The sequence below is a fragment of the Neolamprologus brichardi genome, chromosome 1, assembly GCF_056152115.1.
Source record: "Neolamprologus brichardi isolate AB-2024 chromosome 1, ASM5615211v1, whole genome shotgun sequence".
Lineage (NCBI taxonomy): Eukaryota > Metazoa > Chordata > Actinopteri > Cichliformes > Cichlidae > Neolamprologus > Neolamprologus brichardi.
Genome location: NC_142104.1, coordinates 26,673,801 through 26,697,282, shown reverse-complemented (window position 1 = coordinate 26,697,282; position 23,482 = coordinate 26,673,801). Strand labels below are relative to the sequence as shown.

The following is a 23,482-nucleotide window of genomic DNA, read 5'->3' as shown; positions in this document are numbered from 1 at the left end:
TCAGAAAAATGGTTTATAAATAAAAAATAGTACATTGATACATTTGTGAAATAGTAATATCATCTATGTACTTAGACTCTTAATTGAATTCTTTTCTTTTTTTTTTAAATTTTCTTAATTTAAATTTGTTTTTTATTTTTTTAAACATTTTTTAAATAAAAATAAAATTAAACAATAAATACGATACAATTTTATGTCACTCTAGTTACATCACAGCAAAGAACCAAGTATTAAAAACCAGGTTCCTTCATTCCTTCCTTCAAGCCTAACGTGATAGAAGAGAACTGCAAACATTTGAGGATGACATCCAACTGCAGGTCCTTCTGTCCAATCATATGGATCACTAGGCCCAGCATCAGCCACCAGCATCCATCTCTCTTGCTTTCACTCTTGTACACACACACACACAACTCTAGTGTGGCAATTGGGTGCGCTGGTGTCTTCTTTTTTTTTAATGCAGGATTTTTGACTTGACCTCTGTGACCACATGGAGATTTTCCAGGTATGATGGCATTAATGGTGATGGGTGAATAGCTGTAGGAGGGGCTTTGTTAGATAAGGATGGCATTAGATAAGGCCATTAGTGTCCCGTGGATTATTGTAATCCAGCCTTCCTATCACTACTAGCTTGAATGCTCAGTCTATGGTCAGTCTGGTCTGGTTTGGAGCAGGTTGGAAGATGGCTCTCATCATACAACATTTCCTGCTGGGCCTCCTTCTCCTGGGAACAAACGGTACAGTTTCACTCTTACACTTGCACTGATATTATATTTTATCACCAGTGTGTGTTGTGTTTATTTACCTTTTCTTAATGTGGTTAAACTAACAGATTGATTCACAGATTTTAGTATCCAGAAAGGGTGACTATGATGTCCTAACAGTCCTGTTTTTTTTCTTCTTCTTCTGTGCCTCATCAACTGGCTTTTTTCCCTCCTGTCCATCTGGCTGAACAGTGATCATCAGTATTTATGCTCAGGAGGTATGAAAAATCTCAGCAACCCAGCAAAATGTCACAGATGATTTAACTGTCACAGTGTTAGGATTTGCTTGTAAAGAAAAAGAAAGAAAAACAACATCAACAGCAAAACACAGATAACACCAGAGTTATTATGTTAAATTATTCTCTTTTTATCATTTGTAAATGAGCTCTATGTCAATTTTCAGCTGATAAACGTTGTTTATGTGTGTCTGTATAAGAACCCTGGGGCGTGGACTAACAAGTCCTGCAAATGTGATTGTGATGGAGGCGAATCGCAGACGGAGGTTTACTCCATTGGGTCTGGCTCATCTTTGGTGCGAGGAGTGGACTGCATGCCGGGTGAGAGCCATTAAACGTCACTCTGAGTGGACATGAATCATATAAGTAGCTTAAATCTCAATCACTACTTAATTTATTCATAACACCAGTGTGCTTTAACCCTCTGTGTCAAGACTTATTTACTAATGAGATTTATTACGTGACTTTTGCTGATCTACAATTGCACCACTAAAGTGATAATAGTTCTTAAAAGGAGGAGGGAAGGGTGTGTTAGATAGACAAGAATTAACTGTTGTTTAACCTGCTCAAAACTGAAAGGTCTGTACTTAACAGTGATTTTTATTACTGATTAATCTGCTGCACAACCAGAGAATTGAAGCCAACTGAAGACAAAGTAAGACTGCAAATCTTCATATATGAGGAGCTGAACGCTTTAATTTTCTGGGACTCTTGCTTGAAAATTGCTCAAACGATTATCGCTGCTGATACAAGTAGATGGACAGTTTCAGTGTGTGCGCAATTGTGTGTCTATAGTTCGTGTTCATGCAATGAGTGCATTAGGCTCCAGATTTGACACCGCAGGGTGGATGGACATGCTTCACTGGACATCCTTGGAGAAAGGGAAGAAGAGGGGGGGACATATGAAGAAACAGAAGCTACCTGTGATAACACTGCACAGTCCTCCAGAATTCCCGTTTCAGTAACAGGAAATCTGCATTTGGATGTTTGTCAGAAACACTCAAAAAATAATCTCACTGCAGCGCCCAATAATAGCTGATCTTGAGTTTTCAATCGTACCATATTCATCCTCAAACTGAACGCTCTCTCTCTGATGCTCTCTCACTTTGCCAACTTAGCTTGGGATTTAGCTTTTAAACTAAATCCCAGTGAAATCTGTAAACCTGTTTTGTTTTCCTATTTTTTTGGACCTCCTACAAAGAAACTACAAAAAAGGTCTTCTGACAGCCTCACTTGAGCCTGAGAGCTAAAGATCAGATCTGAATCACATCTGACTCGATGAGGAGAGGAGCTGACAAACGAGTGAATCAGTGTGTTTGAGCTGAGCCGCAAATCACATGGCAACCAGAAACAGATAGGAGGAAGACGTTCTGCCGACTATCATTATATTAGAGCATGATTCGGAGATTACGGGGCTCATAATAGACCATGCTGATCTCACAATTACAGAAACCAGCAATTACCGCTACGTGGATGAGAACTGATGAGTGAGAAAGACTTTCCTGCCCGCTCTGCGTCAGGGTTCGCAGAGTTCCTCAATCCACGGAGTCTCACCTCGCAGTTTGCCTGTTGATTCAGCCATCTGAATATGTGTTGTTTTAGTCAGGAAACACATTAGGGAGGACTACAGAGGCATTTGCATTACTGTTATGTAAACACTTATCTCCTGACTCACACAGACGCTTCTGCCGGGTGTGTTGTAATACTGGGATTAGACAGGATGCAACCCTGTGCCAGATAGGCTTAAGCCAGTAGTAAACAAAAGAGCAGCAGGCTACTTCTACTACAGTTTCTGTTCCATGTGTCCACAGCTGATGTTTTTCTCACTCATGTACCACTGTCTCTCTCTCTCATTCACATATTTAAAGGCTTTATTTACCAAGTAAAGGAGTGGCTCTCGTGCGATTTTAAAGGAAGCGAGAGAACAACACGGAGCCAAAGCCACGGAGAGCAGAACATGGCCATCTGTCCGTCTGCTGCCCTAATGGACATCACTGATCTCTCACCACGGAGAATTAAACTGCAGGATTTTAGGATGGGATATGGGTCACACAGAGGCTCCTAACAGTGGGGGCCACGGGAGCGAGAGGGTGTGATTATGGGAATCTGCAGGGGTTAGGAGAGAGGAAAGGATGGCGAAATGGAGAATTAAGGAGAGGCTTAGTGGTTTGATGGTCTTTATATATATATATATATATATATATATATATATATATATATATATATATATATATATATATATATATATATTTGTGATGCACTGCTAGCCGTTTGTATTCTCTTCTCTCAGGGTGACGATATTAAAATCTCATGGCCACGAGAACTTTCAGCGAAAGAAGACATATTACCTGAAACTAAGAGCGCTCATATTCAGTTGTCTTCGATCTCCTTTGCAGAGTGTCCCTACCACAGACCTCTTGGCTTTGAGGCTGGATCAGTGAGTCAAGAACAGATTACCTGCTCCAACCAGGACCAGTACACTGGCTGGTTCTCCTCATGGGTACCGAGTAAGGCGCGACTCAACAGCCAGGGCTTTGGGTAGGTATATATATATATAGGCCAGCACCACACAGCCAACTGTTGTGTCTCTTTAAAAAAAAGATCATGACTCTTACCATCTGTGAGGAAAAGTGTAGTAAACACACTCCTTATGTACATTTTGTTACTTAAACACACCAAAATGCTCTTGCTTAAAAAACCATATAGATGAGACAAAATGGGAAAAAAAACATACTGCAAGAAACCATACAGAATCTAGTAGGACTTTTTAAAAATGCTAAATATTGTATTTTCTAAGCATTAAGTTGAATCCTTTCTTTCATTTTCTCTCTTTCCGAAAACAAAACATCATATCGCATGTTAAAAACTGTCAGTTTCCTCAGAACACAAAACAACAGGATTTTATCTTTAGAGAAGATATTGTAAAAACAGCACAGGCACAGTAAATTTCTCTGTCCTGCGTTGTGCTAAACTCTCGTGACCAACTATGATATTTGTTGTATAAATCAGTGCTGATATTAAATGTTTTTCTTTCTCCTCCAGCTGCGCCTGGCTGTCTAAGTTCCAGGACAGCAGTCAGTGGCTGCAGATTGACTTAAGGGAAGTGACGGTGGTGTCAGGGATTCTCACTCAGGGCCGCTGTGATGCCGATGAGTGGATTACCAAGTACAGTGTTCAGTACAGAACAGATGAGAAGCTCAACTGGATCTATTACAAAGACCAGACTGGAAACAACAGGGTCAGTTAAGTGCACTTTGGATACACTGACGTTCAACACTTCAAGTATGGAGGCCTGAAAGTGCCTAAATTAATAAATAATATGACATGAAATGTATGAAAATATAATATTAAAAAAAATAAGGAGTCTGTATTAATTGACCTTCAGTTCCTTTTATTTTTTCATCTTTTTTGTTTATGTATTTATGCAGTATTTGACAGTTAAATAAAATACTAAATTGAATGGAACATAAATAAACAGAGGAATCAATATAACAGTAACCTAATTCAAAAGACATTTATGTCAGCGAATTTAATTGCTGCCAACATTTTTTAAATATATTTTTTCTATGTATTCAATGGTTTTTAAATTTATTTTTTGAGCCATTTATTATTCTCTTTATTTACATTTTTTTTATGTAATGCCCTTCATACTCAGACACCGGAGGTTTCTTTTGGATTAGGCTAAGAATGAGGCTACATAGTTCTTTGTCCATGCCTCTTTGCATGAAACATTAGGCATTTTATATTTGCCTGATACTGACGTCATGAGAAGTCATATTTTAGAAGTGATTTAAACTGTTAATCAGTCATTTTAAAACCACCTGAATGATAACTGTTTGCAAGTCAACTACCACAGCGGTCTCCAACCTTTTTTGCGCCACGGACCGGTTTATGCCCGACAATATTTTCATGGACCGGCCATTAAGGTGTCGCGGATAAATACAACAAAATAAAACTAGTACCGGTACCGAAAAAAAGAAAATTTATTCATAACACACGTGAAAAGACCAAAGAAAACCGAGTAAACGATAAAAACAATAACAAAATAATGCTGAAAACCGATAAAAACCCTGAAAACTATACATTTTACACCTGAGATTCAACTCTCGGGGCCCGGTACCAAACGACTCACGGACCGGTACCGGTCCGAGGCCCGGGGGTTGGGGACCGCTGAACTACCATGTGGTTCTAGAAATAGTAGCTTTAATGCAATGGCCAGTTTTAACTAATCTACACCTTAATCTTGCCTTTCTGTCTTTCCTCAGGTGTTCTATGGGAACTCTGACCGGTCCTCGTCTGTGCAGAACCTTCTGCGGCCGCCCATCGTTGCTCGCTACATTCGCATCCTCCCTCTGGGATGGCACACACGCATTGCTCTGCGCCTGGAGCTGCTGCTCTGCATGAACAAATGCATGTAACCCCCCCCCCCCCCCCCTCCCACCCCCCACTTCCCCCAACCCCCACCCCCTTTAAAAAATACAAACAAAACAGCTAAAACACACTTACATAAATGCATTAAAACAGGTTTGTTTGATATGTACAATGAGCTCTCATTCACTCCACTCTGCATTGTCTGTATTAAACCAGTCTCACTATGGGGACTTCAATTTGGGGAGTTCTCAATAGCATTTGCAATGAAAAGGCATAAACTGAAAGCAGTAATTAGGCATGGAGAGGGAGAGGTAGCGTTGCTATGGCGGTTGAATCTGCGCTCATGTTAGAAATCCAAATCGTTCTGTGATAGGTCAATAAAATTCTGTCTGCTTCTCCTGATAATCTGAGCGTAGCTGGGAATTTACACAGTAAGTCTCCCCTCCTTATTTACCTTAATGAATCGGTGTGGTAGTAGTCTGCATTTTTCATATTTTCAACAAATCCCATGAAAAGACCGAAAACAACAACAAGGTCATCCTAATTACAATTACTGTTTGCATTTACAGCATTTTTTTAAATTCAGATTTTATTTATTTAATTTTGAATGTTTGTTTTGCTTTTTTACATTTCTAATTAATTATTTGTCCAAATATAATATATAGTAAACAGTCATATATACATAATTTATCATCTGGTGGGTCAAATGAGAACAAATGCATATTATTCTGCAGCTTAAACACCAGTTACCACCAGATGTTGTGCACAGCTGTTAGATAATCGGATAGGTGTAACAGACTGCTGTCTTTAGTCTTTTCAATGAATTTGTTAGTACGGATTTTTTTTTTTGGTCTTATTGCCTCATTTGAGTTACTGTTTTCTTGTTTGATTTTTTTGTTGTCGTTTGGTGCTGTTGTTAAAAATTCCTGATTGCTTTCTTTAATGTTATATTTAAATTTCCCGTTACACTTAGGAATACATTGCAGAGTTGAATCGCTCTGAAGATGTTCTCTTTATTGTATTTTTAAACCATGTCCTTGAATAAACAAATATGTGTCTGTTTTTATGTTGCGTCTGTGCTCCAAAACAAACTCCGAGACATTCAAAAATGTACAGTTGGCATTTATTATGAGACCCTATCATTTTTAAAGTAGAACGGTCAGTATAGATACTCTGTTATTTTTTATTTACACCCTGTCAGAAGTGGGAAACAGCTTAATGACAAAAAAAAGAGAATTGATGTTATAGGAAACACATTCATATTTCTGAACAAAAAGTCTTCTTCTCATCTCAGTTTTCAGCGTGTGCGACCTGCTGAGGGTTGAAGCCTTCATTTCCATCTGACGCGTTGAGTCGATAAACTAACGTAAGGCTTCGGGTCACTAGCAAGGTAAACTTCATCATCACTTTGTCCCATTAGTGATATAAACAAACCCATGTCAGCAGTCATTTACAATCATTAGCAATGAGGATTTTGTACACAAGCGCACAACATGGGACAGTTTTACCTTCTGTGGGATAAACTTAAGAAAAATTTAAAAAATGTATTGCAGAATGATGTGATGTCACATACCAACAGTTGCCAACACTTGCTGTAATCACAGTCTCCTGCAGGAAATCCTTCTTTGTGCTATATTTGGCTCAAATCCATCTAGCTGCTGATTTGGCTAATACAATCTGCATCACTCCGAGTCTTTTTATGAGTGTTATTGCTTTCAGTCAACCATCAATTTACTGTGATTGATTCTTATTTTCACCAAATGAGGATCCAAACTTTTCATGGACAATTCTTCTTTTCTTTGTTCCTTTTGTCTGTGATGGCATTTTTGCTTTATGCTTTCAAATCACAAAGGTATGAAAGGGAATTAAGGCCACTGAAGAAAAAAATTTGAGGTCATGACTTTTTTCCCCTTCAAAATCATGAGGAAAAGAAAATCTTAAGTCTAACTTTAAACTAAGAATTCTCTGAGAGAGAGATTTGTTTGAGAGTTAATCATAATTTTGAGAAGAATTCAGAGTTTTGAAGAAAAGACAGACATTGAGAAAACTGAAGTCAGATTTTTGAGGAAAAGGTCAGAATTCTTAGATTAAAGACAGACTTTTGAGAAAAAGCATGAATTGCTAAAATCAGAATTTTGAGAAAAACAAAAAAAGTCAGAAATTTGCAACTGAAGTCAGATTTTTGAGGAAAAGGTCACAGTTCTTAGATTACATCCAGAATTTAGAGAAAAAGCCTGAATTGCAAATGTCAGACTTTGAGAAAAAGTCAGAATTTTGGGAAAAAGTCAGAATTTTGAGAAAAAGTCAGAATTTTGGAAAAAGTCAGAATTTTGGGAAAAAGCCTGAATTGCTAAAATCAGAATTTTTAGAAAAACAAAAAAAGTCCGAATTTCCCAACTGAATTCAGATTTTTGTGGAGAATGTTAGAATTCTTAGATTAAAGACAGACTTTTGAGAACAAGTCAGAAGTTTGAGCAAAATGTCTGGAAAAATAGTCAGAATTGTCAGATTAAAGAATTATGCAACTGAAGTCAGATTTTTGAGAAAAAGTCAGAATTCTCAAATTAAAATCAAAATTCTGAGAATAATGTAGCAAGACTGTTTTTTTTGTTTTTGGTCCCCCCCTCCCCAGCGGCCTTAATACTATTTTCTATTAAGGAGGACAGAATGAAGAATAATGGAAAAACTGGGGAAAAACAATGCTGTATACTTCCCCTAGGCCACAAAATGTTTTTCATTCTACACACCTCAGCTTTACATTGCCCACAGATCAGAAGACAATTAGTAAATGCTTTAATGAACAATCAAGTTAAGTAAAATCATCCCTGATTATGACTGTTAATGTTAATAGTAATGCAAATTGGAAAATCAAATTCAGATTTACAAAAGACTTTTACAAAACTCTTGATAACACAAGCTTTTAAAATGCACACAGGAAATGTAAACACATATTATAGGATAAGTCTGGTGTTATTTCATATAATTCATGACGTCAGCAAAGTCCTATGAAAAGCCCACACCCAGCCAGTGGGGGGATGTAAGAAACCACATTCACTCAAGTACTGTACTTACTATATTTAAATGAGCATATTCTCTACTTTAGTCAATAACAAATTTCAATAACAAATTAAAATGAATCTAAAGATTTTTAGAGCACATACACCCCACTTTGGCTGCACAGACAATGCACTTGGAATTTCTGACAAAATAAATAAATGGATAAAGATAAAGTATTACCAGACTTATCCTTTAAGATTTTAAAGGTTGCAGGTGAGGTATGCCTTTTTGCAGAGAGCTTCCCTGCCGTCTCAAAACACTTTAAATTTTCAATGTCATGTTAGGTAAACCTCCCTCACTAGAGCTGCGTGGTGATGTGGGCGAAGATGCCCGTTAAATGGTTTTTAAGGCTGTGGACAAAACCAACATGGCAGCAACAAGATGCTGGAAAGCTGTTTGTCACTAAACGAACTGAGGGACTGAAAAATGGGCAAATTTGAAAACTGCGACAATGGGAATGTAAGATAAAATGACCTGACAATTACAATATGTGAAGCACAGAGCCTAACAGTCTCACTCTGGCTGTTCTGCTACCAAACCCTGCTAACAAATAGCCCAACTTGTCACAAAACGTCAAAACTGATGTCATGAGGGTGATGGGCAGATTTGCACTATTTGTAATATCAGATATTTTATATATTTGTCAGTATTTCTTTTTACATTTTGATGAAACAATCAGAAAAAAGGGTAAAAACAACATAACATGATAATCTGCTAATAACATATCAAATCAAACAAACAAACAAAAAAAAAGACATTCACCATTATTAAATATTCCTTGTGACATATTGTATTATCAACACATAAATATCTATGCATTTCTTTGTGTCGAAACTAAAGCTCTTGCAATTACACATTTAATTCTATATTACCTTATAATATTCCCATATAACCTACATACTGTGTCATTTATAGCTTATATCCTTGAATTTAAAACAAATAAATATTTCATAAATAATGTTAATATAAATCATTTTTTATGTTCTTATCAAATATCAGAGCTTGAAAAACATTTGAGTTTATTGGCCACTGCTATGACAGCGGCTGTCTAATGTGTTGCAGTAGCGTCCTGTGAGCAGAAGATGGCAGCAAAGAGGCCACATGGGCAGTGTCTCCTTGACAGGGATGATCAGCTTATTCTGATGTAACCTTGCAAGTAGAGACAGACAATAATATAGAGCTGATACAGTACTGGCATCTCAAGAAAGGATGGGCCCTTCCCTATCTTTGCTTCCCTAAACCACACTGTCCCAGGTGTTTGGCCGGTCAACGTCTAGGCTTTTAGATTTCAGAGGCATGAGCATCGACAGATTACTACATTTCTGAATTAGGACTTGATCCAGTGAAAAAGGCTCTTGTGTAGACCCTTACTGCAGTACTACGATGTCTGCATTCTGGCAGGTGCTTCCGGGATGGAGCTGCATCGGAGGTGGTGTGGTTGAGAGGTTTTAGAGGGCGGTCTCCTTCAGGTCGTTGAGGTTTGGCATCCTGGTGCGGGAGGCTCGGGTAAAAGTGGGTCCATTCTGACCCGGTTTGATGCCCAGCTGTTCAGGGGTGAACTGAGCGCCCTCTGCCCGCTGTAAAGCAGATACGTGCCAGCTGGACTCTATCTGTCCCGGCAGGGGGTAGCTGGCCTTGCGGCTCTTAGCCTGGGTGGAGCTGCTCACCCCAGTGTGCCCCCTGCTGTCGGCATGACCTCGACCCTCGGGGTAGCCTGCTTTGGAGGAGGGCTGAGGAGGGTTGGGCATGGGGGCTTGGAAGCGCAGGTCTTGAGGAGGAGGAGGAGGGGGAGCCTGTCCTTGATTTGAGGAAGAAGGGGAGAGGTGAAGGAGCCTACGTAGTGACTTGAGTGGTTGGCTCTGGCAGGGGGGGAAAGAGACACCACTGATGAATTATCTTAAAAAATAAGACTATATTTTTGTTATTGTTTACAAATCTCATGACCAAGCCCAACAGTGTGTCACATCTGCTGAGGCCATATGACAGTAGTGCAGGTAACTGTCTGTTGAATTCACATTGGCTCAAGGATGCTATCCCCAGGTAGCTATCTTGCCTAAAATGTGCATTTCGATTAGTGAGCATGGACCTGAGGAGGACTATCTCCTGCTGTGTGCCACTTGAAAGAAAGGTCAACTTCAGACAAAACCCCGACCTGATTCTCCTGACATTGTCTGGAGTTGATGGGTGAAAATGATGTTTTCTGTCTGCCGAGTACTAAAGCCAGTCTCACACACTGTTGGGAGAATCTAGGTCAGTCTCACATGCACTATACAGTAGGAGATAGTCTTTCCCAGCAACATTACCAGCTATATTCTTAAATTAAACAGTTGCTTTAATAGTAAATAGCTGGCAGGATAAAACTGATTTTAATATCAGACCTTTGTGTTTTAATATATCTTTTGTTAGGTAGGGTGACCAGATCCCAAAAGCTAACTGTGGGTCAAACAGCATGTGTATGTGGGACAAGGCAGGAAATGCTACTAATGTTTCGGTTACTTTGATTTTAATTAGTGGTTTGTGAAGAACAAATTGCAAATTGTAACATTTTAAGTCCCATTATAAATAAATGCAATAAAAATAAATTCAAGCTTAAGGTTTGATTTTGTTGAATAGTTTTCTTTCACTCATTTATTCCCTTTCTGTCCCAATAACATTTAAACCTTAATGGTTACTCCAGCTGCTGTTCTCCCTGCTAATCATCTTTGGGTTTGAGTAAACCACTTGCTTCCTTTGAGACTAACACGTGTTGACTCCACTAAATCAGAATGTGGGGCATTGTCTCACTATGTGGGTTGGGGGAACGGAGGATAAAACACTGTGCTGTCCTACATAAAGTGGGACACCTGGGCGCCCTACTGCTGGGTAATGTCTGGAAAAGTTCAGGTCTACACTGCATGTGTGGAAATAGCTTCCTCCTTTGTACTCCTAAAAGCATGAAAGTAAATGTAGGAATAATGCGAGAATGGCATTAATACTAAATGTGCTTCTACAAGGCCTGTTTTTTTTTTCATTCTCAAGGTTCTTCTTAAGGTTCAGTTTTATTAAAAACCTTTGACCTTTTATAGATTATACAGTTTCCCTTTCTTTGGGCCTTGAGTCTTGGGAGCTTTATTATGACACTTTTTATGAGCACGGCGCTATATATTCTAGTTTCGTGACTTCAGTATATAATTTATAGGAAAACTTAAGTATGTATGACAAGATAAAGTATTGTTTTTAAAAAAAAATCTAATAAAGAAAATCAGATGAAAGACTCAAACTGGGTTGTGATCTGCAGATAAATCTAAACTGAAGATTAAAGTAGGCACATACCTGAGAGTGTGAGTCCACTTGTTTGTCCGGCCAGTCAGTGACTCTCTCTCTCTCCCTCCCTCTCTCCCTCTCTCTCTCCCTTTCTCTCTCTCGTTCTCGCTCCCGTTCCCTCTCCCTGTCTCGGTCTCTGTCCCGGCTCTGTTCCCGGTCTCGATCTCTGTCTCGGGATCGCTCGCGGTTTTTCCGCCGGCTGCTGTGGTGAGAGGACGACTTGGAGCTCCTCTGCAGGGACAAGTGATCCTGTCCGTTCCCGGGAACCTGACGTTCCAGAAATAGAAATATGGAAGTGTTATTTATAATCCAAAACAAATACATAAAAATGATGATCGCACATCTCACTAAAATCCCAGTGAAGCCCTTCATGCACTGCTCTGGCAGAAACAGACATAAGACAAGAAAGTGGCGATGATGATTGTCTTATGAAAAAATGCTTAACTCTCTGCTCTGGTGTCTGAGTGTGTTTAGATAAGCTTTAATATAAACTGGAGATGCAACTAATAATTAATTTCATCACTGGGCAGTTTGATAGTTGGTCATTTGTTTGCATAAAAGGTCAAAAAGAAAAATGATACAAACCTGCGACAAACAGCAAATTCTTACTGTTGGTAAAATGAAACTAATAAATCTTTGGCCTTTTTTCTTTTCGCTTCATACACAATTACTCAGCTTCATGTACCAGTTGGCTACATAAGAACTACTTAAAGTGTACTTCTTTTCCTTATTCCAGTTCTGTATTTTTTGGACTACATAAGGAGTAGTTTTGCACTGTTATTTCAAAATATTTCATTGTATATTGTACACTCGTGCAGCCCTTCTGTTCATCCACTGTCTGAAACAATCTGTTCTAGCTCCTCCTTTTTTAACTCCGCCTCAGTTTAATACAACTTTCATCTGATTGGTCACCCTTTACAAACAAAAAGTCTTTAAAAAATGGGTGGGGCTACTGTGCTTACAGCCAGATCTGTCTAGCTGAGTTGACCATACTAAGAAGAACAGATCAAAGAATAAAAAAAAAAACATTCTATAAGTATTTGTATATAGAAGTTTAGCCTAAGCTTTTACGTCATAGGGATTATTTGCACATAGTAGCATCATTATCAGAAAATGTAACCAGGTGCACTACAAGTAAAGAAACATAAAATAAGGAAAAGAATAATCAGCTCCCTTTAGGAAGTGCTGATAAGTTGAATTATCTGCCATTTTCCTTGTTTCCAGCCTTGCTAAGCTAGCTAGTTAGCCTAATCTAGCTCTCAGAAAGGAGCTAAATGAGCACATTTTATGAAATAACTATTCATGATTTCAGCATTATTACACAACATAGCAAAGAGACCAGTAATTTCTACAGCAGGATTGTGTGTTCGTGTGCTGAACATGTTCGTGACCCTCTCATGATAAAATGATGCCTTACGCTGGCCTGACAAACAGCACACTGCACGTTGAAATGTCTCATGATGCAATGTGAGTGCAACGTGACTGCATTTGACAAACGTTATAGCACGACAAAATGGATGTGAAAACAGCGTGCAGCATTAAATATATGTTTGTGTTTGAAATCCTTTCAGCAAAAAAATGTTCTTTAGCCAATCAATCAGTCAACTGAGAGGATTTCAAGCTGGGTCATTCCAGTGAGTGCAAAATAAGTCAACATGCAGCCACAGCGTCGGGGTTAGATTACTGGTGAGGCAGGGTAGGGCGCGGCAGGCTGGTGTTGTACCATAGGCGAGGCGACTACAGGTAGGACTTTGACAGCTGAGTTGTGCTTTAAGCTATTTTTAGAGCTAAAGAGGGGAAAAAGGCTTTTCTTGATGCTGGGATTCCTCCCGTCCTCCATGTCGGTCTGTGGAGCAGAAGATGCACAGCCACAACTCTAAACACAAATCTCTGACATCCAAGAGAAGAACAACTGCAGAGGAGGAGGAATATGTGATAAACAGGAAGCAAAAAAGAGACGGTGAAACTTCAGAGCAACTTTTGCTTTAAGATATTTTAAGAGCTTTCTAATAAATTCGAATTTCCCTTTAATCTTACTAGATGTCAGTGTTAAGCTCATATGAAACATTTTTGCAAGAAAATATTGACACTGCAGATTCTGCCTTACAATCAGTACGTGCTAAACTCAAAAGGCGCACAGCACATGGAACCAAAATACAAATATTTGATTTGAAAAACCAGGTGACAAGAATAATCTTATTAATAAAAAGTCATTAATAATCTTACTATTTGTGACTTCTTCTTTTTCTTTTTAATGGCTCTGAAGAAGCCTTGCTTTTCCTTCTCTTTGGCGGGCTCTGGAGGATTCATGACCATTGCTTCTGCAGTAGTCCTGCATGGCAAAGAAACGTTTCATATGACTTGGATTATAACGTGCATGGGAGCAAACAAAATACATAGTACAGTAATACATAGAAACCATACACTATGAAATAACACATGCAGCACAGTAAAGGAGTCTAACTTAATAATCCTCACGATTTACAATTTCAAACCAGCTGCATGTGAAAACGGAAACACTTAATCAAATTATTCATGCTTTGAAACAGAAAATCTAAAAAAAATATGTTGTAATAAGGAATCTGAATAAAATAGTCATTACGTAAAAAACAATATACTCTTTCTGAGGAACTCAGGCTTCTTCTGTAGCCACTGATACCACAAACAACCCACTTGAAGAATAAACAAAGCAAAACCCAGTTTTGTGATTTTGGTCCATGTTGACATGATAGCATCACAGGTTCATTGGTTGCAAATTATAAGAATCTATGGTTCCACTACATCCCAAATATGCTCTATTGGACTGAGATCGGGTGACTGTGCAGGCCATTTAAGTACAATGAGCTCAGTGTCATATTTAAGAACTCTTCTTTGGTGTATTAAGAGTTTTTTTTTCATGTGCTATGTGCAGAGGTGTTTTTTTCTGTTCTCAAACTGATCTCCCTGTTGGAGCTCAGTCTGGGGGGAGTTATTTTTTTCTCCTTATCTTTCCTCATGTGGCGCATTTTCCATTGTTATACCTCTCTGACCTGTCTTTCCCATGTGATGTTTTGTGTAATGTATGTATGGTTGGAGGGTAAGATGGCGTCGCCATTGCGTGCAATAGGCTGGCAGCCTTATGAAATTTCCCCTTGTGGGACTAATAAAGGTATATCAAAAGAAACCAGTTTGTGATTTTTTGAGCTTTGTGACACGGCACATTACCCTGCTGGAAGTAGCCATCAGAAGATGAGTACACTGTGGTCATAAAGGGATGGAAATGGTCTACTCAGATAGGCTGTGGCATTTGAACAATGCTTAGTTCAGGGTAGTAAGGGTCCCAGAGGGTCCCAAGAAAATATCTCCATACTAGTATCTGGTATATCTCTACACCAGTATGAGCAGCCATAACCATTGAGAGGCAGGATAGAGCCACGCTTTCATCTTTTTATGCCAAAGTTTGACCCTAAAATTCAAAGGTCGCAGCAGAAACTAAGACTCATCAAACCAGGCAGCGTTTTCCACTCTTCAACTGTAAGGCTATGAAAACTGTAGCATCAGTTTCCTGTTCTTAGCTGGGAGGAGTGGCACCCAGTGTGGTCTTCTGCTTCTGTAGTCCATCTGCTTCAAGTGTCAGAAATGCTCTTCTGCATGCCTTGGTTGTAATGCGTGTTTTTTGGATTTACTGTTGCTTTCCAGTAACCTTGAAGCTGTTTGACCTCTTACACAAATAAGGCTCTTTCACCCAGAGGCTGCTGGTCACTGGATATTTTCTCTTTTTTGGATCTATGCAAACCCTTGAGATGACAGTGTGGGAAAATCAGAGTAGATCAGCAGTTTCTGAAATGCTCAAAAAACAACCATACAGCATTCAACATTACTTAAATCCTCTTTTTTCCTCACTTTGATGCTCAGTTTGAACAGATCATATCTACATGCCTAAATTCACTAAGGTGCTATGTGATTGGCTGATTTTATGTTTGTATTAATGAGCAGCTAAACAGAGTGACTGGTAAGTGTATATAGAACACCTGCAAGTACAGATTTTATTAGTGAATTAGTTATCTTAAAAAAAAAAAAAATCAATAAATGTGACAATCTCATGGAATAACCCATCATATATATAAAGAGTTTATATGTATTCAGTGCAGCAGCACAGAGTCTGAACAATAGATCTTAATTGGTGTTAATGACACACTGTCATGTAACAGCGAGGGAAAAAAAAGTCAGACACTTTAACAGCAGGGATGATGTTCAGATCGGGGAAGGAAACTATAAAGAAGAAAAAAACCAAAACAAAACGTTTTCATCCATTAATGTCCTGCACGTCTGACACACTCTGTACTGGACGTGCACAATTCTAACAGCAGGCTTAACAATTTAAAAGTTGTTCATGTTTCTTTAATCCACTGTTGTTCCTACAGTTACTGCACTGCTGCGTCAACATGCCACATAAAGACTACAAATGAACTCTCACCAGTCAAAAGCAGTCTGGCGTTTGGAGTGGTTGGCCATGGCGACAGGGTCTCCGGGTACAATGGGTACGACTGGGCCTCGACCCTGGCCGACGCCGTCGTGGAAAGAGGAGTTATCTGGCCTGGGAGAAGGGACTGAGGCGAAACAACGAGAGGTGGAAATGACTGTTTTTGATCATTTAAATATGATGAATGTGTGACCTGTAATCTTCTTTGTGTCAAAGAAATAATAAACAAAAGAAAGAGGAACCATACAGGTTTTACTGTTATTTCTTGCTCCTTACCTCGATAAAAGCTCCCTACTCTCCGAGGCATGGACTCAGTGAAGATCATCCGGTTCTCCTTGGAGGAAGCTCCGTCCTCAACATGAGGGTCGTGGTACATGCCAACCTAAAGAGTGCACACATCGTGCAGACCCACGAACACACACAGGGAAACAGGAACATACAATTTTTTTTCTCAGCCTTTTTTGTTTTAAGCGACATTCCTGTTTAATCTCACTTCATCCCTTATCATTAGCTATCGCAGTCTTTTCTGGCTTACAACACAAACATTCAGGACATCTTAGCGCTTTTCAGTGAGGCTACATTTATACCAGCGACAACGTGCAGTGAAGCTGTTGGCTTAAGTAGGAACACAAAAAGAAAAGCAGTCAGAAGAGCTACTCTCTGTGTTTGCTGAACTGGCTGGAGACAGGGAGGAGTCGGGGGGTCGGACCTCGTTTTTAGAGCGCTGTGTAAGAAAAGCAGCAGTGTTGTCCCGCGTAGAGTCTTTGATGGGGGCACAAGGGTGGCTCATGTCTTTAGGGGACTGCTCACTCTGTTGAGAAGACGGACAGCTGCAGGTCAAAGCAGACTGGAGAAGCAGCATGAAGCAGTGGCAATGAAAATGCGAGACAGTGGCACTTCCTACACACACACGCACATCACATCATGAAACACCCATACTCACAAACACACACACGCGCACAGACAGTCAGTGCACATAACAAAGGAACATTTCACCCTTTGTTCCGCTTCCATTGTTTAATATCTTCCGCGGATGAGCTTTCATACATTTCAGGAACTGTAATTTTGTCTCTGTGTGATTTTTCACCAACCTGCCTCATCCTCCATCATCTTTCTGTAACTTAGAACAATTCCAAGAAAACAGCCCCAGTTATTATTGCCTTCAGACGGGCTTTTAAACTGCAGACGCAGAGCTTTAGTGATCGTGTTTGGGAAACAGAAAAAGGTTTTCAAGCACTTACTGAAAAGTTAAAACATTGACGCTGCACCCACCTCCCATTATCTCACGAGAAATTAAGTTAAAATGTCAAAGTCTTTTACGAATGAGCAACACCTCACCTGCCTTTTCTGCTGACCTTAGTGCTTTCCAATCACCGTCAACATCCCTTTTAAAACAATTTTTGACACATCATTTATGCGTTATTGTGCCACTATTGCTGTGGAGGTTGAAATTTTGTGTGTTTTGGGCAATTTTACTTGTGTTTATGACTTATTTCTATTGTACATGAGTAAGCGGCAGCCTGTTTGGAAACACCAAAAACAGTTCCTCGAATGGCCACTTGGATCGGACTCCAAAAGTGAGTCAACCCCCACAGAGGCTCCTATTAAATGCCCAGGTTTAGTCTGACACAAAGCTCTTTTGAAATATATATACGGCTTATTTATTGTCCCTTCTTGACAAATATATCGGGGTGAATAGTTCTTGCACTTCACCCATTTTAGTGTTATCAAAGCTTAGTGTCTGAAAGGTACTTTCTGAACTAATTCATGTCATTGAAATGCACCATTTGACCTTGTTTGTGGTTTGCTGTACTAGCATTAGGACAAATGGGTTTAAAAGTGGGGCAAACAGCAATTTTAGTTCTTTTTAATTTTGGAGGACTCTGGACTCGGTCGTTAAAATGTGGAGAGATCCTGGTCAGATAATTCTGGCATTAACAATGGCAATGTGTTTAGAAATCCTTATGAGCGATGACTGGTGTTGGTTTTTCAGATTGGTGGGGAAGTGTGTGGGGAACTACAAAAACTGCTGTCACCATTCAACATAATGCACCCTAATTTAAGCTTTTCATTGTGTGTCTGTTGCTATTTTAGACTCAATCCTGCCACGATCAAGGCACTTTCTGCCACTAACCCTCGTCATGTCGTCCGTGCAGTCCTCCCTCGAAGAACTCACTGAGTGTCCAGCGAGGGTGGTCCTGTGCTGCAGCTGTGGGGAGAGGAGCTGCAGGCTACTGGCTCGTGTTGGTATCGCCTGCCCCGGCGGAGGCAAGCCCGCCATCGCCGTCTCCACTCCGTGTGGTCGGTGGCGTTCCCTTCTCACGTACATGGAGTGGCGCTGTGGCCGCTGCTGAGAGGAGAAAGGCGAGGTATAGCCGAGGCCGTAATGATAAGACTCGTGAGGGGAAGGCAGAGTGTGAGTGGAGGGCATCCCAGGTCCTCCTGGGTCCAAGAGCTCCGGAGCACCAGCGTCCTCTGGAGATGAGAAAAGAAGTCAAAGTTAGCAGAGCAATAAGTGAACAGTTACAAGTGTTCTACTATTTAACTGTCCAAACTAATTGAAGTGATCAGGCTAACCTTTTTTCATTTCCTTATTTGTTTTTCTTGCTGGAATCCACTGTGATGATGTGTTTTGTTTTTGTTTTGTTTTTTTATAAAGCTTTTAAAGTGTAAAATGAATAGACTTGAATGAAACCTACCTGGCACTAAAGATTTATGTCTGGATTTGTGCCTGGATGAAGAGTCCAGCGTGCTGCTCTCCATGCGGGCATTGCCGCTGCTACGAGAGGCGGGGCTGTGTCCAGATCGATCACTGTGTCGAGTAGAGGGGCTGCCAGGAGGCCCAGAAGGACCTGAAGGGGTGTTGAGGTCTAAACAGCTGGCAGGGAAGAAGCGGGCACTGGGTCCCACCCCAGCTGTCGTGTTAGAGTTTGGGTCATCCGGGTGGAGTCGACCGTCGCTGAGATTCCCCACAGATTTGGCATCGCTCAGTCCGCTGTGGCTCTTGGACAGACTGAGATAAGACGCCGAGCTCTTAGAGGATGAGGACATGGATCCGTGGGCAGAGTCGGCCATACTGTGGGCGTGTCGACTGTGTTGTTTTTCTGCCCCAGACTGTAGGGTGTTAGTTTTGTTTTCCAGGAAAGTGTGCCGACTGACCTGCTGCTGCTGCTGCTGCTGTTGCTGCTGAGAGCGAGAGGAGCTGGGTTTGCCGTGGCCATACTTTACCCCATGTCCCTGGTCCGGCAACTTCGGGGAGGGCCCCAAGTTGAAATCAAACTCTGTTTTGCTTTTGGATTCTTTGGGGCTGAGCAGGTGTGGCAGGTTGTTGTTAACCAGATCTTTGCTGGAGGAGATAGAACGATTAAGAGTCTGGGACATGTACTGGCCCTTGGGGTGCAGAGTCGGACTTAAACTGGATGGTGCCGGTTTGTTGCCGTTGAGAAAACTCTCATTCCCGAGGTGATGGAGGTCTCCGTGGCGAGGGAGGCTGGAACATTCTTTGCTATTGGAACGACGGCTTGAACTCTTAGTGTGACTCCTGTAGGAGCAGAGGGAGGGCCGTTTAGCATGGTGTTCTAATATTTACTGCTGTAAACCAAAAACACCATCTGGATATGACAGTCTATGTTTTTAAATTGAAAATAATCTCTTACACAAATATTACAACCGTTTATTAAAGTGCTTGTGGAAGCATTTCCTATATGACATTACAAAAAGTTAAAATAGCTATAGTATTTTACTTTAAAAATATATTTAAAAAAATGTTTTTAACAACCCCCACCCCCCCCAAAAGAAAAAACAAAACAAAACAAAAAAAAACCCACTGATCTGTCCGGTTTCTAAGACCTTGATTTGTGGCTTATTAGTTGGATGTAGTTTTACAAGCCTTGATGATCCATCATCGAGAGCTGTATCTTGGTCAGAGAACTAAAAGTGTAACTTTCAAGCACCAGAAAAAGCATCTTATTATATCAATCTATATGATTTTCCTGTCAGCATGGTGTCAGAACCAAAGTAATCTATGTAAAGTATAACTATTCTTGCAAACTCTGATTCTGTTTGTTATCCTTTCTTTCATTAAAATGTTACGAGCTTATCAAGCCTTAGATGAGCATTTTAATCTAAAATATACAATTTGAAACCAAGAGTTTGTTTAATATTTTTCAGTTCCACATCTACAAGTGAGTCAAAAATAATGATAATAACTTTTTTTTGATGTATCTTTTTGAGTCCCAAATAAAAAAAAAGAAAAAAAAGAAGCAGAAGAGAACAACAAGGAAAGAATCTGAGCAGACGCGTTGAAAGAAAATATTCTGTTATCTCACAAAAGCATTGTTTATATAGTTATAAAATACAGTTGTGTGAAAATGAAAGCCAGTGAAGTGTTATATATCAGGACAGGTTTGTTTACTTATTTAACCCTTAAGAGCCCAGACCTATTTCTACTTTCATGAAAATTACGGGGGTCTTATATCAAATGAATCATATATAACCAAGTCTCTAAGTGTAAAGAGGCAGTGACACCAGTGTCACTGTGGGTCCTTAAGGGTTAATTTAACTTTTATGAACACAGGTTGAGACTCAATGTCTCATTTATGAGAGAGACGCGTTTCCGACAAACATATTAAAATGACAGCAAAAAATAGCTCAAATTAGATAAATACAACCCCAGATGAACTAGAACATGTGGCCTATGACACTGTGTCATTATCTGTTTAAGAAAAACTAAATAAAAATGCAGACACAGTGTTCGAAAAGCCAAATACACTCGAACTGCTTCCATAGGAATTCGTAGGGTAAGTAGCAGCCGGGGTCTAATGAAATGCACTTGATTAACTGAACATCAGAAGGTGCGAGCATTTAAGTGTTATTTTAGAGTAACAACAGTTTCTGGCCATCAGTATTGGAAGGTTTATAAGGCCATTTCCAAACTAATTGAATTTCATCACTATACAGTGGGAAAGATTACTCACAAGTGTAAAACATTTCAGATAGTTGCCAAGAGTGGACATCCCAGCAAACTCACTCTAAGGTCAGACTGTGCAGTTCTCAGAGAATTTCAAGAAAACCCAAGAGCTGCATCTTAGACTCTACAGCCCTCTGTGAGCAGGTTAAAGTTCACGACACTACAATTAGACAGACTGAATAGTTGACTGAACAGGAAAGGGTGCCAAGATGGTAAATGGTAAATGGACTGGTTCTTATATAGCGCTTTTCTACTCTGTCCGAGCACTCAAAGCGCTTTATACAGCTAATTCATTCACCCAATCACACCCATTCACACAAGCACTTCTAAGCTTAAGTGCTAAGTATCTAACATTCATACACATTCACACTCCGATGGATGCATCAGAGAGCAACATGGGGTTAGTATCTTGCCCAAGGATATTTGGCATGCAGACTGGAGCAGCCTGGGATTGAACCACCGACCTTCTGGTTAGTGGCTGATCTGCTCTGCCACCTGAGCTATAGCCACCCCCAAGATCGAGGTTCCTGTCTCGAAAAATAACACGGCAGCACAGCTTTGCTTTGAAACGTCGCATCTAAACAAAGACCTCTGAAGCAATGTCCTTTGGACAGAGAAGAACGAAGTGGAGATGTTTAGTCGTTACACACAACGCCACATTTGACGAAAACCAAACGCACTTTATGCTAACTGTCAAGCACGGTGGTGTAGTGGTGATGATTTGTGCTTGTTGAGCTTGTTTTACAGTCTTAACAACCATGAACTCCTCTGTATACTAAAGTAATCAGGAGTCAAACCTGAGGTCTGATAGCCCGATGCAAACCTGGTCAACCAACATGACAACGACCACAAGCACAGCAGCAAATCTTCAGCAGAATGGCTGAAAAATGAATGCAGGAACTAAAGAGAGTTGTGCATAAATTAACACTGCATGTGGTTGCCTGCTCAACTCAGTGAGCTAAACTGGTTTTGCAGCTTTCAACTTGGGCTGGGATATTAAAATGAAAAAAACAAACAAACAAACAAACAAACAAACAAAAACACTAAAACGGCATTGGTTTTAAAAAAACAAAGAAACACTAAATCTTGATGTAATCAGATACAAACAGTATCTGACATTAGATGTGATGAAAAGTCCGTCACTATAACACAGCATTAGTTCCAGTGTTAACACAGAGACATCCAAACGGGGCTTTGTAAGATGACCGCATGTAGACAGAAGCCTGAAATAAAGGATTGCTGTCTAACCTTGTAGGAACCGTGTTTTCTCCATGATGGTGTGTTTTTCTCTTGGAGGAGCGTGGCGGGTTGGGAGAAGCAGGCGGAGGCCTCTCTCTCTCTGCCTGCCTCAGAGGCTGGAAGGCTGGATGGTTCAAACTCTGCTCTGTTAGGTAACGCTCAGTAGGGTTGAGCAGCAACAGATTCTGATTGGAAAAAGACATGCACGTAAAGGGAATGATGCATTTTAGTGACCCCTGTCTCAGGTTTCATATACGATAGAGCAGTCTAATCAATAATTCTTATTCTTGTGTGAGAGTTGGAATGTTTCTTGGCATTTTACCTTCATCAAATCCAACATCAAACCACTCAAGATGCCTTGGTAACGTCTCTCCAAAGTCTGAGGATGAGTAACTGATGGAAACTGGCAGAAGCACAAAGACACAAACACTGGATCAAATTCATAACCAACGCAAACTTTCTGTGCATTAAAGACTACTATTACGATTTCCAATGCACAGTTTATGTAGCTGCCAGTAAAAAAACAAACAAAAAGGAGCTCTCACTTCAAATCACACAGAAATCTATCAGCGGATCACGCTGAACAAACTACAAAGCGTGCGCATACACACAAGCACACACACAAGTCCTGATCGTCCCTCTGGGGCATTTTCTCTTGCTGCTAAACTGAACACCAACCACCTATCTCATGAGTCATAGCAATCCACTCAGTCATGGTGCTGGGAACACTGCCACAAAAGAGAGAGAGATTTGACACAAAGCTGAGATAGAAGGAAAGGAGGTAAAAAAAAAAAAAAAAACAGAAGAGGAGGGCGAGGAGAAAGGAGATGAAAAAGTAGAGAAGAATTCAAGCACAGTTAGTATTTTGTACCCTGATTCCATGAAATCGAGGGTTGTTGTAGAAGAGTTTCATCTGTTCTGCAGGAAGTGGCCCCAAAACCTTCTGAATGGTAAAAAGCTGGCGACAAAAAAAGAGAGAAATATCATTAAAAACACCACCTACCATAAATGATTCTTTTTCTTTTAATATTTACGCAAGTCTGTAAAAGATATATGCAGATCTCAAGCATCAAAGTTCATTCTT

The 23,482-nt window shown here is 40.1% G+C and overlaps 2 protein-coding genes across 6 annotated transcripts in view; one reads left to right on the top strand and one right to left on the bottom strand.

Moving 5' to 3' along the window:
• Window positions 1–622: 622 nt before the first annotated feature.
• Window positions 623–5,417, top strand: rs1a (retinoschisin 1a). The gene is made up of 6 exons (XM_087839971.1): window positions 623–734; window positions 954–979; window positions 1,198–1,318; window positions 3,394–3,535; window positions 4,040–4,235; window positions 5,263–5,417. The coding sequence occupies exons 1-6, from the start codon at window positions 644–646 to the stop codon at window positions 5,413–5,415; spliced, it is 729 nt and encodes a 242-aa protein (XP_087696097.1). The 5' UTR covers window positions 623–643; the 3' UTR covers window positions 5,416–5,417.
• Window positions 5,418–8,138: 2,721 nt separating this feature from the next.
• The window catches only part of cdkl5 (cyclin dependent kinase like 5), a 42,430-nt gene continuing 27,086 nt past the window's right edge, over window positions 8,139–23,482 (bottom strand). For 2 of the 5 annotated variants that reach the window (XM_006780415.2, XM_006780416.2), the window contains exons 10-21: window positions 23,270–23,356; window positions 22,721–22,801; window positions 22,408–22,583; window positions 18,890–19,731; window positions 18,325–18,665; window positions 16,900–17,001; window positions 16,467–16,572; window positions 16,185–16,317; window positions 13,955–14,060; window positions 13,413–13,574; window positions 11,738–11,995; window positions 8,139–10,284 (exon numbers count right to left, since the gene is read on the bottom strand). In XM_006780415.2, the coding sequence (XP_006780478.1) occupies window positions 9,874–10,284; window positions 11,738–11,995; window positions 13,413–13,574; window positions 13,955–14,060; window positions 16,185–16,317; window positions 16,467–16,572; window positions 16,900–17,001; window positions 18,325–18,665; window positions 18,890–19,731; window positions 22,408–22,583; window positions 22,721–22,801; window positions 23,270–23,356 (2,805 nt within the window). In that variant the 3' untranslated portion in view covers window positions 8,139–9,873. The remainder of the gene's footprint in view (window positions 10,285–11,737; window positions 11,996–13,412; window positions 13,575–13,954; window positions 14,061–16,184; window positions 16,318–16,466; window positions 16,573–16,899; window positions 17,002–18,324; window positions 18,666–18,889; window positions 19,732–22,407; window positions 22,584–22,720; window positions 22,802–23,269; window positions 23,357–23,482) is intronic. The other 3 variants (XM_087839969.1, XM_006780418.2, XM_006780417.2) reach the window with 3 other exon arrangements.

What these genes read in the sequence shown, in the direction of transcription:
- rs1a (XM_087839971.1), top strand. Translation starts at nt 644, where the DNA reads ATGGTCAGTCTGGTCTGGTTTGGAGCAGGTTGGAAGATGGCTCTCATC. An exon ending in CTCAACAGCCAGGGCTTTGG is followed by an intron (nt 3,536 to 4,039) that starts GTAGGTATATAT and finishes TTTCTCCTCCAG; the next exon opens with CTGCGCCTGGCTGTCTAAGT. An exon ending in ACCAGACTGGAAACAACAGG is followed by an intron (nt 4,236 to 5,262) that starts GTCAGTTAAGTG and finishes GTCTTTCCTCAG; the next exon opens with GTGTTCTATGGGAACTCTGA.